Below are 14,650 nucleotides of genomic sequence, written 5' to 3'. Positions count from 1 at the left end.
CTGTAAATAGCCCACCCAATCTTCCTCATCCTCATACTGTATTTATTTATTTATTGATCATGCTCATTTGCACCCCAGTTTCTCAACTTGCACATTAATCTTCTGTACATCCTACCATTCCAGTGTTTAATTGCTATATTGTAGTTACTTTGCCACCATGGCCTATTTATTGCCTTATACCTCTCTTATCCTACCTCATTTGCACGTGCTGTATATAGATTTTTCTACTGTATTATTGATCGTATGTTTGTTTATTCAATATGTAACTCTGTTGTTGTATGTGTCAAACTGCTCTGCTTATCTTTTCAGGTCGCAGTTGCAAATGAGAACATCTTCTCAACTAGGCTACCTACCTGGTCAAATAAATGTGAAATAAATCAAATAAAAAATAAAAAACATAGGGGCGCTGTTTCCCTCGCTCGGATGACATTTAGCTTCTTGCGAATTGAAAGAAAATTATGAAACACAGATGTACAATGTATCACTTTATTTCAACATATCCTCTGACCTCCCTAGGATTGAAATACTATATACAGTATGTGTGGATGATATATTCTGAAAGTAGTTCTGATATCATTGGGAATAATCCACCCACTTGAGTCAATGGAAAATCATTATAATGAGTTGGAATTATAGGCAATAGCAATAACCTACAATTCCAATCCATTGATTGATCATGACTATAATGAATATGTACTGATTGATGTTTACTGTAATAAATATATACTGATTGATGTTTACTGTTATGAATATATACTTAGTCGTGTCTTGGCTATCATTAATGTGTTTGACTGTTATTGTAACAGTTTTCTTCCTGGGAAGGAGAGGAGGACCAAAATGCAGTGTAGTTCGTGTTGAACATGTTTAATGAAAGACGATAACATGAACAACTACACAAATACAAAATAACAAACGTGGCAAAACCCGAAACAGTCCTATCTGGAGCAGAGAACACAAAGACAGGAAACAACCACCCACAAACCCCAACACAAAACAAGCTACCTAAATATGGTTCCCAATCAGAGACAATGACTAACACCTGCCTCTGATTGAGAACCATATCAGGCCATATATTGAAACGGACAAACTAGACACACAACATAGAATGCCCAACCAGCTCACGTCCTGACCAACACTAAAACAAGGAAAACACAAAATAACTATGGTCAGAATGTGACAGTTATTCATAAAATAATTACATAACACGTTCAATTATTACGCAATTCAATTAATCATATAACAATTAATGAATTAGTAATCTGGGGCACCACAGGAAAAGTGATTTACCGAGTTACTATCTCCCGACTAAACTCTAAAGATATAAATATCTCTCAGTCACAGTCAAATAATTAATTATTATTACCTCATATCAGTCTCATTCTGAATGTTTCAAAACTCTTGAATATCTGCACGAACCCCAGCATAAATTATGAATCAGCAATATGCAAATTGGCTTAATTCTTTATTTATTTACCAACTAACTAAATAATCATACAGAATTACATAAACACACAAACAGGATAGCTTTAACATGGATTACGACACAATGCAATGAAAAGTCCCTAGTGGACTAAACCGATATGATGGCTTGTTACACAAAATGGCGGATTCAAAAGAGAGGGAAAGGGAGGGGCATGTAAGAAAGAGCGGGATAAAAGACAAAGGACTTCACTAACGTACATACAGTTGGTAACTATGCTGATGGAAATAGTTTTATTTATTTTTTATTTCACCTTTATATAACCAGGTAGACCAGATCACCTTTATTTAACCAGGTAGACCAGTTGAGAGCAAGTTCTCATTTACAACTGCGACCTGGCCAAGATAAAGCAAAGCAGTTTGACACATACAACAACACAGAGTTACACATGGGATAAACAAACGTACAGTCAATAACACAATAGAAAAATCTATATACAATGTGTGCAAATGCGAAAATTTTGCAAATGAATGTCCGCTCATTCGAAATGATTTGAATACACATATTTAAGTGTGTATGTATTTGCTGTCTCTTTGTTGAAAACACTCCATCCATCTACGGGGAGTAATTCAACAGAACATCTCTGGTTGTCCAACAGAGATCACCATGTCCTTTGTATTTCTAGTAGATTTCGGAGTGTATGTGAGGACGGATCCTCCATAGGTCTACCCCGCATTATTCAGCGGGCTCTGTTTGTTAGAATAGAGGTGTCTATAGTGATGAGAGTAAATTGTTTGTATTCTCGTCCTCGGTCACGTTTACTAGACTAAAGTACTTAAACAGCAGCAGACTGAATGTTCCTGTGTTGTCTTCTTCCTCAAGAGAAAGTTTCAGAGTTTCTAACCCTTCCGTACCTTTCAGCTCACGCTGTCGGTCACACTGGTCTATTGTAGAGCTAGAACCATTTTCCCGTAGCAACCCGGCAATGTGCTGGTCTCTAGAGATGTACATTTCTTAACCATTTAATAACGTATTCAGCTGGCGCTGCACATAGCTGGTCTATTTAAATGGTAACCATTTCAGCGTGCGGACGGTTCTCTGGTCTAATATACATTTTGTTAGCGAGTCCTTTTATAAACTCTTGTGAAAGGGGCGTTCCATGACGCCGACATAATGTTTGTGCTCACGTGGGCGTGATTACTGACTGGTTAAAACTTTTATATGAAAAACAATTCTCATTTAGAAGGCTAACATCGCATTTCATCTTCTCACAAATAGTTTCATATTTAATCATATAAGTTCCACGACATTTAGATGTAAATTTGATAACTGGGAAATATAAACATTAAGAGATACAGTTACGTCCCAAAGCAACAACTGATCTGACATAATTGTTCTTTCAGTGGCCATGGATTCCAACTGTTTGGATGGGATGTTACGGTTTTGGCGGGAGGAATCTCCTTGTAACAAAGGAGTTCCTTTCCCCTCCTCCTGCAAAGTCCAAAGGCAGAGTTCCTACAAAGTATTTACGACTGTCATAAAATGGCCAACTCCATCCCTTCTCCCCCTCTGCGGGAGAGAGTGCTGTAGAGCTGACCCACTGTAACCTGATCCTTCAGACCCTACAGGAGAGTCATGCCAGAGCCTGTCAGTCTGAACACTGTCTGATAACACTGAGTCTATCAATCTGAACACTGTCTGGTAACACTGAGTCTATCAGTCTGAACACTGTCTGGTAACAATGAGTCTATCAGTCTGAACACTGTCTGGTAACAATGAGTCTATCAGTCTGAACACTGTCTGGTAACAATGAGTCTATCAGTCTGAACACTGTCTGGTAACACTGAGTCTATCAGTCTGAACACTGTCTGGTAACACTGACCCTGTCAGTTAGGGCGCTGTAAAGCTGACCCACTGTAACCTGTTCCTTCAGATCTTCACAGGAGAGTCATGACAACTGATTTTATGTTTACTGTGATGAATAATACTGATTGATGTTCATAGTATGCCTTTTAAATAATCCCCTCATTATAATGATATCCCCGTCATTATTCATATTAGTGTCTGTAGTGTTAATATCTCAATTTCAACACATCTATCCATCATTCTGTATTAGTGTCTGTAGTGTAAATATCTCAATTTCCACACCTCTATCCATCATTCTGTGTAAAGATAGAAGAGCTAGCAGCAGTTATAGTGTGACACTATATTTCCTGGGGTTTCTAAGGTTGACTGTGTGTGTGTGTTTCCCTCCACAGAGCCCAGGGACGCCCCATCTGAGGTGAAAGCTTCCAGCATTTCCTCTAAGGAAATTAAGGTCACTTGGAGACAGATCAACCCTGGTCCTGGGAGACCACAGGGATACGAGGTGAGTGTGAGTGTGTCTATCTGTGTGTTTGTCTGTGTGTGTGTGTGTGTGTGTGTGTGTGTGTGTGCATTCGTGCACGTTTGTGTTCTTGTTTGTGTGCATGTACTATTTTCTCAAATATTTTTAGATTTCACCTCTTTACTAAATACTAGGATAAAGGAAACAGTCATTGGAAAGAACCCAACTCTTCCTTTCCCTCAGGTGAGCTACAGGAAGGACAGTGAGCAGGAGGAGTCAGGGAAGAAGAAGAAGACAGCAGGTAACGAGACATCTATGGTGCTGACAGGGTTGGAGGGGAACAGTGTGTACGTCATCACAGTCAGAGGCTTCAACAGTATCGGCCAGGGCCCTGCATCAACCGCTAACACCGCCAAGACCAAGAAAGATCGTGAGTACAGTAACTCATACACTAGCAACTCACACACTAGCAACTCATACACTAGCAACTCACACACTAGCAACTCACACACTAGCAACTCACACACTACCAGCCAGCTCACCTAGCTCTGCACAGACCAGGAAAGACAGTGAGTACACCCCTCATACCAGCCATACTGTATGTAAATACACCCCTCATACCAACCATACTGTATGTAAATACACCCCTCATACCAACCATACTGTATGTAAATTAACCCCTCATACCAACCATATTGTATAAAGAGACATTCACTTCTTTGATATATCTGTATATGCAAATCAAATTCCTGGTACTTGTAATGTACTTGACAATTAAAGGTGATTCTGATGCTGATTCTGATATGAAGACATTTTCTCATTCGATATGTTAACATCTTGGCCATGTTCTGTTGTAATCTCCAACCGGCACAGCCAAAAGAGTACTGGCCACCCCTCATAGCCTGGTTCCTCTCTAGGTTTTTTCCTAAGTTCTGGCCTTTCTAGGGAGTTTGTCCTAGCCACCGTGCTGCTACACCTGCATTGCTTGCTTCTTGGGGTTTTTGGCTGGGTTTCTGTACAGCACTTTTTGACATCAGCTGATGTCATCAGCTGATAAATACATTTGATTGATTGATTACTATTAGACATATTATATTTTATCGTGCATGGAAGAAACAGAAAAGTACCACAATAGACCAAATAGATTAAAACTCCCTGTGCTTGTATTTAGTTGTATTGTTAATTGATCACTGTGCTTTCTAATCAGCTCCAGTCCAGCCTCCAGCCAACCTCATGTGGATTCAGGAAGGAACTAACGTGTCTCTAAACTGGGAGCCGGTCAAGTCTAAAGACAACGAGTCAGATGTCATAGGATACAAGGTACGCCCACCTTACAATACTCTACAATACCACCTTCTCAGCTCATTCTCATCCTATCTAGGAGCCGGTGTCCTGGCTCAATAGTCATCCTATCTAGGAGCCGGTGTCCTGGCTCAATACTCATCCTATCTAGGAGCTGGTGTCCTGGCTCAATACTCATCCTGACCTGGTGTCCTGGCTCAATGTCCATCCTGACCTGGTGCCCTGGCTCAATATCCATCCTTACCTGGTGTCCTGGCTCAATATCCATCCTGACCTGGTGTCCTGGCTCAATACCCGTCCTGACCGGGTGTCCTGGCTCAATGTCCATCCTGACCTGGTGCCCTGGCTCAATATCCATCCTTACCTGGTGTCCTGGCTCAATATCCATCCTGACCTGGTGTCCTGGCTCAATACCCGTCCTGACCGGGTGTCCTGGCTCAATGCCCATCCTGACTTTGTGTCTTTGCTCAATGCCCATCCTGGCCTGGTGTCCTGGCTCAATATCCATCCTGACCTGGTGTCCTGGCTCAATGCCAATCCTGGCCCGTTGTCCTGGCTAAATTCAAAATCTGACCATTTTACTATTATGGCCTCTTAATCATCCCCAGCAAACTCATCCAACCATACTATCTTACTGTATATAGTCTCTTAATCATCCCCAGCTAACTCATCCAACCATACTATCATACTGTATATATTCTCTTAATCATCCACAGCTAACTCATCCAACCATACTGTATATAGTCTCTTAATCATCCCCAGCTAACTCATCCAACCATACTGTATATAGTCTCTTAATCATCCCCAGCTAACTCATCCAACCATACTGTATATAGTCTCTTAATCATCCCCAGCTAACTCATCCAACCATACTATCATACTGTATATAGTCTCTTAATCATCCCCAGCTAACTCATCAAACCATACTGTATATAGTCTCTTAATAATTTCAGCTAACTCATCCAACCATACTATCATACTGTATATAGCCTCTTAATGATCCCCAGCTAACTCATCCAACCACACTATCTTACTGTATATAGTCTCTTAATTACCCCAGCTATTACCCTCCAATAATACTATCATATTGTATTATAAACAAAAAAATTGGTTTTAAGTGAGAAGTATGCATTGGTCTGAAGCACCACAATGCCTACTCCACCCATGCTCTACTAAGGTTTTACAGCACCTCAATGCCTTTTCCACCCATGCTCTACCAAGGTTTTACAGCACACAGCTTTGACCTACTACAGTAGCCATGTTGGTCTATTGTACTTCAAACTATGTGAAGGCAGGTTACTTAGGATTCAAACCTTCTCAAACTGACTACATCCATATGAAAAACTTTCCAAAGATAAATATATCTAGTTAGCCTGCTTCTTTGTAGCTTGCTTCTCATCTGACTGGTGTTAGTTAGCCTGCTACTAGCTAGCTGTTGTTGTGCAGCAACCGAGATGCTGGTCTCGGTTTTAGAAAAGGTAGCACATTGTTGGTTCTTAATGGACATAAATTAGCATGTGAGAGTGATAAATTACACATACTGTGGGGTGGCAGGTAGCCTAGTGGTTAGAGTATTGGGCAAGAAACTGAAAGGTCGCTGGATCGAATCTCTGAGCTGACGCGGAAAAAATGTGTCATTCTGCCCCTGAGCAAAGCAGTTATCCCACTGTTCCCCAGTAGGCTGAAATTGTAAATAATAATTTGTAACTGACTTGCCTAATTAAACAAAGGTTGCATTTGATACTTTTTTATAGTCTCAGTTTAATCCAACGTCTAGAATTTCAGCTAACGTTAGGTTGGCATAGTAAATACTCTGAGAACTCAATTGAGAACTACCATTTAAAAAATTGGGTGTGTTTTTCTCGGTAATGACTGGACGGCTCATGATGAGAGGTGGAGAGTTTGTTGTGTGCTTCCAATCACGTTGATTTGACATTGGTGTCAAATTGGATTAGATTTGATGGTAGGGATATTTTTATTTTTAACCGTAGCTTCAACCAATGCCATACTATTGGCCCTATCTTCAACCAATGCCATACTATTGGCCCTAGCTTCAACCAATGCCATACTATTGGCCCTATCTTCAACCAATGCCATACTATTGGCCCTAGCTTCAACTAACCTGGGGCGGCAGGTAGCCTAGTGTTGGACTAGTAACCAAAATGTTGCAAGATTAAATCCCAGAGCTGTCAAGGAAAAAAATATGTTTTTCGGATCCTGAACAAGGCAGTTAACCCACTGTTCCTAGGCCGTCATTGAAAATAAGAATTTGTTCTTAACTGACTTGCCTACATAAAAATAAAGGTTAAATAAAATGCCATAATAATAGCACTAGCTTCAACCAATGCCATGCTATTAGCCATAGCTTCAACCAATGACATACAATTGGCACAATTTTCAATCAATGCCTTAACTTCAAACAATGCCCTAATATTGGCCCAAGATTCAACCAATACCCTAGCTTCAAACAATGCCATAGCTTCAACTAATGCCCTACTATTGGCCCTAGCTTCAACCAATGCCATACCATTACCCCAGCTTCCACCAATGTCATACCATTAGCCCTAGCTTCAACAAATTCCCTACTATTGGCCCAAGCTTCAACCAATACCCTAGTTTCAACCAATGCCCTACTATTAGCTCTAGCTTGAAGCAATGACCTAGCTTCAACCAATGCCATACTATTAGCCATAGCGTCCACCAATGCCATATTATTTGCCCAACCTTCAACCAATGCCTTGCTATTGCCCTAGCTTCAACCAATGCCATACCATTAGCCCTAGCTTCAACCAATGCCCTACCTTCAACGAATGCCCAACTATTGGCCCTAGCTTCAACCAATGCCATACTCTGGCCCTAGCTTCAACCAATGCAATTATATTGGCCATAGCTTCAACCAATGCCCTACTATTGGCCCTATCTTCAACCAATGCAATTCTATTGGCCATAGCTTCAACCAATGCCCTAGCTTCAACAAATGCCTTACTATTAGCCCTAGCTTCAACCAATGCAATGCTCTAGCTTCAACCAATGCCCTTCTATTGGCCCTAGCTTCAACCAATGCAATGCTCTAGCTTCAACCAATGCCCTTCTATTGGCCCTAGCTTCAACCAATGCAATGCTCTAGCTTCAACCAATGCCCTTCTATTGGCCCTAGCTTCAACCAATGCAATGCTCTAGCTTCAACAAATGCCTTACTATTAGCCCTAGCTTCAACCAATGCAATGCTCTAGCTTCAACCAATGCCCTTCTATTGGCCCTAGCTTCAACCAATGCAATGCTCTAGCTTCAACCAATGCCCTTCTATTGGCCCTAGCTTCAACCAATGCAATGCTCTAGCTTCAACCAATGCCCTTCTATTGGCCCTAGCTTCAACAAATGCAATGCTCTAGCTTCAACCAATGCCCTTCTATTGGCCCTAGCTTCAACCAATGCAATGCTCTAGCTTCAACCAATGCCCTTCTATTGGCCCTAGCTTCAACCAATGCTCTAGCTTCAACCAATGTCCTACTTTTGGCCCTAGCTTCAGCCAATGCTATTTATTAGCCCTCCTTTCAACCAATGCCATACTATTGGCCCTAGCTTCAACCAATGCCGTACTGTTGTGGGCGCTATCGCCTAATCAACCCCAGCTTATTCATCCAACCCCTCTCATCTTCCCTGCTACTTTCCCTTTGATTGTTGCTGTAAACGAGAATGTGTTGTCAACTTCTCAGTCATCTTACCTGGTACAATACACCTTATACATAAACTATCCAGACACAGACAATCTGCCTTTAGCCAACACCATTACCACTCTGGAGCCAGTAACCACAGGCCCAGCACACGTTTATGTATTATTAGTTCTGGCAGAGTGACCCACTGAATTAACATAGCTAACATGTATACAACAATAGGAAGGCTATTGCAGCTGAAACATTGTGTATGTGGCTGCAGGAATAAGACAGTGTCTGTAGAAACATAGGGCTTTTCTTTCTCTGTTATCTTGTGTAATGTATTCTCCTCATCATGGAACCAAGGTTATATTCACAACTGGAGATGTTGTGCTCAACTCTTATAAAGATAGGAGTCGTCAAACTCGGAAGAAATAGACGTTCTTTACTCACAAATAAAGTCATTCATTTAGATATATGATATCAGCAGTCTCAACCATATTGTTGTTTGTGTCCAACTGGAGGGGGTATTGGCTCAGGAGGGGTTATTGTGTCAGGAGGGGTTATTGGGTCAGGAGGGGTTAATGGGTCAGGAGGGGTTATTGGGTCAGGAGGGGTGTGTCCTACTAGAGGGGTTATTGGTGTCAGGAGGGGTTATTGGGTCAGGAGGGGTTATTGGGTCAGGAGGGGTGTGTCCTACTAGAGGGGTTATTGGTGTCAGGAGGGGTTATTGGGTCAGGAGGGGTTATTGGGTCAGGAGGGGTGTGTCCTACTAGAGGGGTTATTGGGTCAGGAGGGGTTATTGTGTCAGGAGGGGTTATTGGGTCAGGAGGGGTTATTGGGTCAGGAGGGGTTATTGGGTCAGGAGGGGTTATTGGGTCAGGAGGGGTGTGTCCTACTAGAGGGGTTATTGGTGTCAGGAGGGGTTAATGGGTCAGGAGGGGTTATTGGGTCAGGAGGGGTTAATTGGTCAGGAGGGATTATTGGGTCAGGAGGGGTTAATGGGTCAGGAGGGGTGTGTCCTACTGGAGGGGTTATTGGGTCAGGAGGGGTTATTGGGTCAGGAGCGGTTATTGGGTCAGGAGGGGTTAATGGGTCAGGAGGGGTTATTGGGTCAGGAGGGGTTAATGGGTCAGGAGGGATTATTGGGTCAGGAGGGGTTAATGGGTCAGGAGGGGTGTGTCCTACTGGAGGGGTTATTGGGTCAGGAGGGGTTATTGTGTCAGGAGGGGTGTGTCCTGCTGGAGGGGTTATTGGGTCAGGAGGGGTTATTGGGTCAGGAGGGGTTATTGGGTCAGGAGGGGTGTGTCCTGCTGGAGGGGTTATTGGGTCAGGAGGGAGGTTATTGGGTCAGGAGGGGTTATTGGCTCAGGAGGGGTTATTGGCTCAGGAGGGGTTATTGGGTCAGGAGGGGTGTGTCCTACTAGAGGGGTTATTGGTGTCAGGAGGGGTTATTGGCTCAGGAGGGGTTATTGGGTCAGGAGGGGTTATTGGGTCAGGAGGGGTTAATGGGTCAGGAGGGGTATGTCCTGCTGGAGGGGTTATTGGGTCAGGAGGGGTTATTGGGTCAGGAGGGGTTATTGTGTCAGGAGGGGTGTGTCCTGCTGGAGGGGTTATTGGGTCAGGAGGGGTTATTGGCTCAGGAGGGGTTATTGGGTCAGGAGGGGTGTGTCCTACTGGAGGGGTTATTGGTGTCAGGAGGGGTTATTGGCTCAGGAGGGGTGTGTCCTGCTGGAGGGGTTATTGGGTCAGGAGGGGTTATTGTGTCAGGAGGGGTGTGTCCTGCTGGAGGGGTTATTGGGTCAGGAGGGGTTATTGGGTCAGGAGGGGTTATTGTGTCAGGAGGGGTGTGTCCTGCTGGAGGGGTTATTGGGTCAGGAGTGGTTATTGGGTCAGGAGGGGTGTGTCCTGCTGGAGGGGTTATTGGTGTCAGGAGGGGTTATTGGCTCAGGAGGGGTTATTGGGTCAGGAGGGGTTAATGGGTCAGGAGGGGTCTGTCCTGCTGGAGGGGTTATTGGGTCAGGAGGGGTTATTGGCTCAGGAGGGGTTATTGGGTCAGGAGGGGTGTGTCCTACTGGAGGGGTTATTGGTGTCAGGAGGGGTTATTGGCTCAGGAGAGGTTATTGGGTCAGGAGGGGTTATTGTGTCAGGAGGGGTGTGTCCTGCTGGAGGGGTTATTGGGTCAGGAGGGGTTATTGGGTCAGGAGGGGTTATTGTGTCAGGAGGGGTGTGTCCTGCTGGAGGGGTTATTGGGTCAGGAGTGGTTATTGGGTCAGGAGGGGTGTGTCCTGCTGGAGGGGTTATTGGTTCAGGAGGGGTTATTGTGTCAGGAGGGGTGTGTCCTCCTGGAGGGGTTATTGGGTCAGGAGGGGTTATTGGGTCAGGAGGGGTTATTGTGTCAGGAGGGGTGTGTCCTGCTGGAGGGGTTATTGGGTCAGGAGGGGTTATTGGGTCAGGAGGGGTTATTGGGTCAGGAGGGGTGTGTCCTGCTGGAGGAGTTATTGGGTCAGGAGGGGTTATTGGGTCAGGAGGGGTTATTGGGTCAGGAGGGGTTATTGTGTCAGGAGGGGTGTGTCCTGCTGGAGGTGTTATTGGGTCAGGAGGGGTTATTGTGTCAGGAGGGGTTATTGGGTCAGGAGGGGTGTGTCCTGCTGGAGGGGTTATTGGGTCAGGAGGGGTTATTGGGTCAGGAGGGGTCATTGTGTCAGGAGGGGTGTGTCCTGCTGGAGGGGTTATTGGGTCAGGAGGGGTTATTGTGTCAGGAGGGGTTATTGGGTCAGGAGGGGTTATTGGGTCAGAAGGGGTTATTGGGTCAGGAGGGGTTATTGGGTCAGGAGGGGTTATTGGGTCAGGAGGGGTGTGTCCTGCTGGAGGGGTTATTGGGTCAGGAGGGGTTATTGGGTCAGGAGGGGTTATTGTGTCAGGAGGGGTGTGTCCTGCTGGAGGGGTTATTGGGTCAGGAGGGGTTATTGTGTCAGGAGGGGTTATTGGGTCAGGAGGGGTTATTGGGTCAGAAGGGGTTATTGGGTCAGGAGGGGTTATTGGGTCAGGAGGGGTTATTGGGTCAGGAGGGGTGTGTCCAACATTTATAATTATTTTATTGTTTAATTACCCGATTTATTGATTGATGAATTGGTTAATTGATTGATTGTTTGTTTGCGTGTCCGACTACAGGTGTCGAGTGGGCTTGAGATAAGCTTGTCCACCGTTAGTTAATTGATTTATTTATTGTCCTGCTACAGGTGTTATTGAGCCAGGAGGGGCGTGTCCACCATCAGGTAATGAGGACCATCACCCCTCGGCTGTCCTCTCTCTCCCCTGAGGGGGCACATACATCATTGAGGTGCGGGCAGTGAGTGAGGGGGAGAGGGAGCAACCAGCTCCCAGGTCAGAGTACTCACCTCTTCAGGTAAGACAGACACTGAGCCCAAATCAAACTAATGTGCTTCTGTAATTACTAGCGTGTTTCAATTGGTCAAATACAGTCACAGCATGGCTGTTGGAGGACTGGAACCTACTGTCACTTCCAGGTCACCTTATATGTACAGTATATACCATGTATTCAGAAAGTATTCAGACCCATTTAAATTTTTCAGCATTTTGTTTTACTCATTAATCGATACACAATACCCCATAATGGGAAATTGTAGCAAATGTATTCAACAAAAACTGGAACAAAAATACCTTATTTAGATATGTATTCAGACTCTTTGCAATGAATTTAGCTCAGGTGCATCCTATTTCCATTGATCATCCTTGAGATGTTTCTATAACTTGATTGTCCACCTGTGGTACATTCAAATGATTGGACATGATTTGGAAAGGCACACACCTGTCTACTGTATATATGTTTCTCATTGGCTGAGAGTCCTTTAGGTGCCTTTTGGAAAAAGGCGGGCTGTTAAGCGGGCTGTTATGTGGCTTTAACTGAGGAGTAGCTTCCATCTGGCCACTCTGCCATAAAGGCCTTCTTGGTGGAGTGTTGCAGAGATGGTTGTCCTTCTGGAAGGTTATACCATATCCACAGAGGAACTCTGGAGCTCTGTCAGTGACCATTGGTTTCTTGGTCACCTCCCTGACCAAGACCTTTTCTACCCCCATTGCTCAGTTTGGCCGGGCAGCCAGCTCTAGGAAGAGTATTGGTGGTTCCAAACTTCTTCCATTTAAGAATGATGGAGACCACAGTGTTCTTGGGGACCTTCAATGCTGCAGAATTTTTTTGGAGCCCTTCCCCAGATCTGTGCCTCGACACAATCCTGTCTCGGAGCTCTAGGGACAATTCCTTCGACCTCAGGGCTTGGTTTTTGCTCTGACATGCCATAAACTGTGGGACCTTATATAGACAGGTATGTGCCTTTCCAAATAATGTACAATCAATTTAATTTACCACAGTTGGACTCCAATCAAGTTGTAGAAACATCTCAAGGATGATCAAAGGAAACAGGATTGACTTAAGCTCAATTTTGAGTCTCATTTTCATGACTACTCCCTCTCCTCCTCTCTGCTCTCATTGTCGCCAGTTTACTTATTGTTACACACACCTGTCACCATCGTTACGCGCTCCTGCGCCTCATGAGACTCACCTGGACTCCATCACTTCTATGATTACCTCTCCTGTATCTGTCACTCCCTTTGGTTCTTTCCCCAGCCAGTATTAGTTGTGTTTCTCATGTCCAGACGCTACTCTTGTTTTGTATTGTTCCATGTTTTTGTATTATTAAATTCACCCCTGTGTTTGATTCCTGACGCCCAGCGTCTGCGTTACAGAATACAGCCTAAAAAATGGAAGCAACAGGGATTTTTTAAATAATTAATTTTTTTTTGCTGGTGACGTCGGGTACAAGGGCCACTGTCGAAGCAACCGGGGATGCCTCAGCTGGCTCGTCAGGCTTCCATGCCTCACCTGCATCGTCAGGTTCTCAAGCCTTGGTTGGCTCGTCAGGCTTCCATTGTCAATGCAACTGGGGATACCTCAGCCATCCCATCAGGCTGCTAAGCCTCAGCTGGTTCGTCAGTCTCCCGCGCCTCAGCTGGCTCGTCAGTCTCCCGCAACTCTGCCTGTTCGTCAGGCTCCTGCGCCTCAGCCGGTTCATCAGGCTCCCGCGCCTAAGCCGGTTTGTCAGGCTACCGCTACCGCAGCCGGTTCATCAGGCTCCCGTGCCTCAGCAGGTTCGTCAGGGTCCCGCAACTCAGCCGGTTCCACTGGTTCCCGCCTCAGCCGGGTTTACAGGTTCCCGCGCCTCAGCTGGCTCTTCAGGTTCCCGCCTCAGCCTCAGCTGGCTCTTCAGGCTCCCGCGCCTCAGCTGGCTCTTCAGGTTCCCACACCTCAGCTGGCTCTTCAGATTCCCGCGCCTCATCAGAGGTGACCTTCCTGCTCCTGGTCATTGGGACCGTTCCTCTGGTAGGCGTCCTGCGGCCTGAGCCACGCATCAGGGATGGGGTACTGTCATGTCTACTCCCTCCCTCCCTCCCTCTACTTCCTCCTCTCTGCTCTCATTGTCGCCAGTTTACTTATTGTTACACACACCTGTCACCATTGTTACGCGCTCCTGCACCTCATGAGACTCACCTGGACTCCATCACTTCTATGATTACCTCTCCTGTATCTGTCACTCCCTTTGGTTCTTTCCCCAGACAGTATTAGTTGTTTCTCATGTCCAGACGCTACTCTTGTTTGTATTGTTCCATATTTTCTGTATTATTAAATCCACCCCCTGTTCTTGATTCTTGACTCGCTGCGTCTACATTACACTCATATCAATGGGTCTGAATTTTAAAATTTGCTATTTTATATATGTTTTCACTTTGTCATTTCGGGGTATTGTGTTTGATTGATGAGGAAAAACATTTATTAAATCAATTTTAGAATAAGGCTGTAACATAACAAAATGGAAAATGTCAAGGGGTTTGAATATTTTCTGAATTAACTGTATGTATAAGTTACTTCCA

At 44.7% G+C, this 14,650-nt stretch overlaps 2 protein-coding genes across 40 annotated transcripts in view; one reads left to right on the top strand and one right to left on the bottom strand.

Annotated features, from left to right (window-relative positions):
* The window catches only part of LOC112214694 (receptor-type tyrosine-protein phosphatase delta), a 905,847-nt gene that overhangs the window by 584,689 nt on the left and 306,508 nt on the right, over positions 1–14,650 (bottom strand). The gene's annotated exons all lie outside the window — the stretch shown is intronic.
* The window catches only part of LOC112267515 (contactin-5-like), a 210,093-nt gene that overhangs the window by 187,148 nt on the left and 8,295 nt on the right, over positions 1–14,650 (top strand). The window contains exons 13-16 of the mRNA XM_042298356.1: positions 3,679–3,788; positions 3,990–4,176; positions 4,954–5,066; positions 11,944–12,110. Coding sequence (XP_042154290.1) covers positions 3,679–3,788; positions 3,990–4,176; positions 4,954–5,066; positions 11,944–12,057 — 524 coding nt within the window. The 3' untranslated portion in view covers positions 12,058–12,110. The remainder of the gene's footprint in view (positions 1–3,678; positions 3,789–3,989; positions 4,177–4,953; positions 5,067–11,943; positions 12,111–14,650) is intronic.

The sequence above is a fragment of the Oncorhynchus tshawytscha genome, linkage group LG15, assembly GCF_018296145.1.
Source record: "Oncorhynchus tshawytscha isolate Ot180627B linkage group LG15, Otsh_v2.0, whole genome shotgun sequence".
NCBI lineage: Eukaryota > Metazoa > Chordata > Actinopteri > Salmoniformes > Salmonidae > Oncorhynchus > Oncorhynchus tshawytscha.
This window is presented reverse-complemented; position numbering and strand designations above follow the sequence as displayed.